The 4,931-nt window shown below is 26.8% G+C and overlaps 1 protein-coding gene across 5 annotated transcripts in view; it reads right to left on the bottom strand.

The window, feature by feature from the left end:
• Positions 1-2,687: 2,687 nt before the first annotated feature.
• The window catches only part of LOC109859693 (protein RER1), a 3,699-nt gene continuing 1,455 nt past the window's right edge, over positions 2,688-4,931 (bottom strand). For 3 of the 5 annotated variants that reach the window (XM_020438191.1, XM_020438194.1, XM_020438193.1), the window contains exons 2-6: positions 4,346-4,429; positions 3,903-4,007; positions 3,724-3,820; positions 3,271-3,488; positions 2,688-3,090 (exon numbers count right to left, since the gene is read on the bottom strand). In XM_020438191.1, coding sequence (XP_020293780.1) covers positions 2,998-3,090; positions 3,271-3,488; positions 3,724-3,820; positions 3,903-4,007; positions 4,346-4,420 — 588 coding nt within the window. In that variant the 5' untranslated portion in view covers positions 4,421-4,429 and the 3' untranslated portion in view covers positions 2,688-2,997. Of the gene's footprint in view, positions 3,091-3,270; positions 3,489-3,723; positions 3,821-3,902; positions 4,008-4,345; positions 4,430-4,826; positions 4,902-4,923; positions 4,930-4,931 lie in introns of those variants that run through there. The other 2 variants (XM_020438195.1, XM_020438192.1) reach the window with 2 other exon arrangements.

Below are 4,931 nucleotides of genomic sequence, written 5' to 3'. Positions count from 1 at the left end.
GTTTTTTAATTTTACTTGAAATTACGTTAAATCGACAAATTATAATAAAAGTTTATTGTTAGTTTTAATTTTTATCAATACATTCTTATGCAATATTGAATTGTGTGATGTGTAATATTACATATCTGCAAATATATCACTGTGTTACAACATATATATATTTAACAAAATAAAAAATATTTAAATTTTTCTATAAATTCTGATGATTCTGAACTAAATATAATTTACTCCAAAAGCAGCTGCTTCGTATAAACTTCAAGATGAATAATATCTTTCTGGATGGTTGTTTCCTAAGTAATTAATGTTTTACATTTTAAATCTAACAGTAAATAACATTTACACAAGAGAATTTTATCTAGTTATTCTTTACTCTGAAATTAATTCATAAATTTCTTCTGAAGTTTGATCGTACGAACCTGAAAAAACTTTCTTTAATAATAGAACAAGCGTCTAGACACATAAAAAAAGTCATATTTCCAAAAGCGCTCGTTTATATCACGTATGAAAGTTTTCATGTAACAGCATATAACTTATAAAAGAATTAAATTTTTTTTCTGCATATTTGCAAATATTTGCTATTATGTATATTACGAATGTAATTGTTATATTGTAATATTATTTAAAAAGAACGGTAAAACATGATAATATTTGATCGTTCTAAAATCTAATTTGCCTATTTATACTACAAAATATATTTATTTTTTCGAATTTTGGTTGCCTAGATCTGAATTTGTGATCCACTTTGCAATTTCTTCTCCTTACATTAGCCTTTACACAGACTACAATCGACTCCACGAGCAAATCGGCCGTTAAGATTATTTGGTTCTACGAATATCTTGAAAATCATAGAACCGCATTGCTTACTAACTAAAATATTCTTATAATTATGTTTTGCAAGTGCATATTTCATGTATACGTCTAATATTTGCACATTCATACAAATAGTTAATAAATTATCTTGTCAATAACAGATATCACATATTTATAATTATATAATTATTATATTATTGCTAATTATAATTATATAATTGTTATATTAACACGTTTGCTATCACGCGTTACATATATGACACGCCGATTTGTTCCGAGAGCCCAGCGTCACGTAAGTAGAGTATAGTGTTGGAAGAAACGTTTAGACTGTAGGATCGGTTTCTCTAAACAGACCGCGGTAGCCCCCCGAACGTGTTAATATTATTTCAAATTATATGGTTCTTTAAATATCCGTAGAACAGCTTCTTTGCTCGTAAGAACTGTGGACTTGGCGATTAAACTCCTTGTCAGAAAAGTCAGATCGTCACAGTACCCGTGTGTCTCGCTATCTAATTTCCTTTTCGAGCTCTAATATAAAACATGCAAAAAATGGTATCTGTTTTTCTTTATTCTTTTTTTTTCTTTGTATTTTCCTTTGTCTCTCTTAAAAAGTTCTGTTTGCATATATCATAGATTTTTTTTACCCGATAAAGATACACAAGATACACAAAACAAGCATCCATTTTTGTAAAGTTTCGCCGAGAATACAAATTTTTTGTCATAAAAAAGTGTGCGCGTGTAGAAATAAAACATATGTATATATAACTATACACACTTCACGTATCTTTGGACATAATATAATATTTAATATATTAAATACGTAACATATATGTATATATAGGTATGTGTGTATATTATGTATATATGTATATATATATATACACACACACACACATACACACATATATATATATATATATATTTTATATATATATGTATATATATAAAATACGATCTTCAATAACCTGTTGATTCTCAGGTTTATATCTTACATTATGTAATATATGTATAATGTACGTAAGCGATTAAAATAGTGAATAATGCCTGCGACACACGATGTCTTTCTTCGTATGGGATGGCAACCTAACCATCGAAAACAAGGCATCGCGCATATTGCAAGCTTAATTCTTATCTGTATAAACAGATATTTTACTATTAACTAATTCTCTACTACGTACACAATGAAATAAATTCGACTGATTTATACTTCCTTATAAAAGTTCTTGTACCAAATTCTCTTCGTATGAATCTTAATTTTCTGAGAATCGTTCTCGTATTAAAGCATCTGAAGTATATAAATGTTACAGAAAAGTATCATATTTTTTTTTGTGTATACAGCACAGTTATTATCCAATCCCTGTGTTTGTATAAAAACTTAGAATGCTAAGAACAAGAGTAGTGTATTTCATATTAAAGTAAATTAGCATATACAAAAATGTATTTTTTTTTTAATTTCTCACTTAGCACATTTTCATCTAAAATATTATTGATCTATCTGATTTTTTACTGAAATTATAAAAAAATAAGCGTTATATATAAAGTTGATTAAAATAATATAGTAATCCACGCAATAAATGAATAGAAGCTTCTTTTCTATCATTTTTGACAAAAATAAGAGTAGATGTACCTAAATCAAACTCAATAGCTGCTTATTTTAGAAATAAAAAAATGAATGGGAATGTACACATTCGAAAACAATTTTTTCTCTCATTCTTTCACTCTTTCACTCTCTCACTCTCNCTCTCTCTCTCTCTCTCTCTCTCTCTCTCTCTCTCTCTCTCCCCCTCTCTCTCTCAATAAAATAAATTTTATCATATTAAGAGATATCCTTGTATATCCACGAACTTCTTACGGTCAGTCATAGAACTACATTGATATTGTGACCACGTTATCTTTATCTTTTTTTTATGAGATAAAGGCTAACAATACTTTGTACAAGATGTATGATACAAATATATTAAGAGATAATTCAATTTATATTTCAGCTTATATAATTTATAGTTACTTGGTATGTCCTTGCGCGAAATTTGTCCTTTCCTTACACGATTACTGTATTCTTCCTGTTAATGTTATAAAGAATTTTCTCGCTTGTTTCTTTCTTTGCTAAATATTTCTCGCGCTATTGAAAAAAATTAAAATCTACACAGTTGCACGCCTACACAGGCACAATATGTTCTTTGTTTCTATTCATTTTGGCGATGTTAACCGCGAGGTGTCCTCATGATTCTGATATTTTGGTTTGCCATAAGTGAATGGCAGATATTTATATTTAATCATATGCTGCAAACAGAAAAACATATAATTAATCAACGTATAAGTTTTAATTAAAACAAATTAGTTGTTCTTGTATTTCATCAATTAAACTTTATGTGTGCGCGACTATTACATAGTTCTAATATATATATATTAATCGCTATTATTAATAATCTTTGAAAAGAAATTATATCTTCAATATTTTACCTTTAATTGTCGTTTCATTGTAATAAGAAACAGTGTTATGAAATACATAACAAGTATCGGCCAGAATACTGGTATATTAAAGCAATCAAATAGGGTGCATATCATGGCAACAATTGTGGATTTGGTTACTGAGTACCAAAATTTAAATTCAGGCAATCTTCTAATAAATGGCCTGAATTCTTCATTCGACCTTGTTGGTAATTCGGGACCTTCTCCATCTGTAATTTACAAATATTTGGTGTTGTCTAAATCGATTAATAGATTTTAAATAAAATCTTGTCAATTTGAATATTTTAATCAATCAACACTTTTCATCAACACTTGATGTAACCATTTCTTATAAATAGAAATTTGCAATCTATCCTATTCATATAATTGCATTAAATTTATTTACAGAAGTTTTTATATATGTATAAATTTGCAAAACACAGTTTAAAAAAAAAAGATACTCACCATCGAAATCCATAGCAGGATCAATTTTAGGAGTAAGAAATGCTATAAATAAATTGAGGTGATAAATTCCTAATGCATATGTAACAATATACCATCCCTGTAAAAATAAAAAAAATGTTTCTAATATTGGCTGTCGTCAATTATAAAGAATTAAACTTGAAAGATAAATAGTGACGTACTTGAGAGATAACTATACGTAGAATAAAAAGAATTACTAGAAATATAGTAAATATCCATCTTGATATTACATGAGGAGTCCATAAATCTAGATATCTCTGGTATATCTGGAAAGTAAAGTGTATTTATCTCACAGTATATAACATAGAAAACAAAAAATTATATACAGTAGCAGACATATAAACAAAGTGCAAAGTTAAATTACAACTGACTGAAGAACATTAAGTTTTTTCAAGTAAAAGCAGTAGATAAACTAAGGAATATATAATTTATTACGAATTTTTATCTGTATTTATTAGTGTACATATATATATATATATATATATAAAAGATATTTTCTCTTTGTTTTTATAACACTTTAATCTGACACTATTTTGTAAAATACAGCAAAATATGAACTATATGAACTATAAACTATTAGATATTAAATAAATTATTGATCAACCTGTTTTATTTTCCCTATTGCTTCCCAGACAACATTCCGTCTTCCTCGAGAGTTTAAATCCTCATCTTGCATCATTTTTTCTTACTAAAAGCAGATTTTATTATGTTTAAATCATATGAAAAAAAAAAAATAATTTAACACAGTAGTTTTCTTTACAGTTAACTAAGTAACTATTCAACAAATCATAAAATTTTATATTTCTCTTTTTTCCTCTTTCTCATGATCAAATTTTATTTCTCACAAGTATATTAACATCACTTTATAACCATCACAATAATACTAGTCTAATGCTTTCCATTTATATAAAACATTTACAAATATTAACTAAAACTGAAAATAAGTTGAAAAAATTTATACATGTCTATATATGTTATATACATATATATATACATATATATTATATATATATATATATATATATATATATACACATGTATATATATATTCTGATTAATTTGTAAAACAATATATGCTAAGATACTAGAAAAAGACATCGAACAGCTCGTCTTGAAAAGTTCAATTATCACGACATTCTGCTTCATGTGGTTTCAAGGTTGTAGAGCGAACGACAAACTCACTACATAGG

This window comes from Pseudomyrmex gracilis, unplaced genomic scaffold, assembly GCF_002006095.1.
Source record: "Pseudomyrmex gracilis isolate BER0280 unplaced genomic scaffold, ASM200609v1 scaffold_279, whole genome shotgun sequence".
Classification (NCBI taxonomy): domain Eukaryota; kingdom Metazoa; phylum Arthropoda; class Insecta; order Hymenoptera; family Formicidae; genus Pseudomyrmex; species Pseudomyrmex gracilis.
The sequence above is the reverse complement of the archived record's forward strand: the minus strand, read 5'-3'. Positions and strand labels throughout refer to the sequence as shown.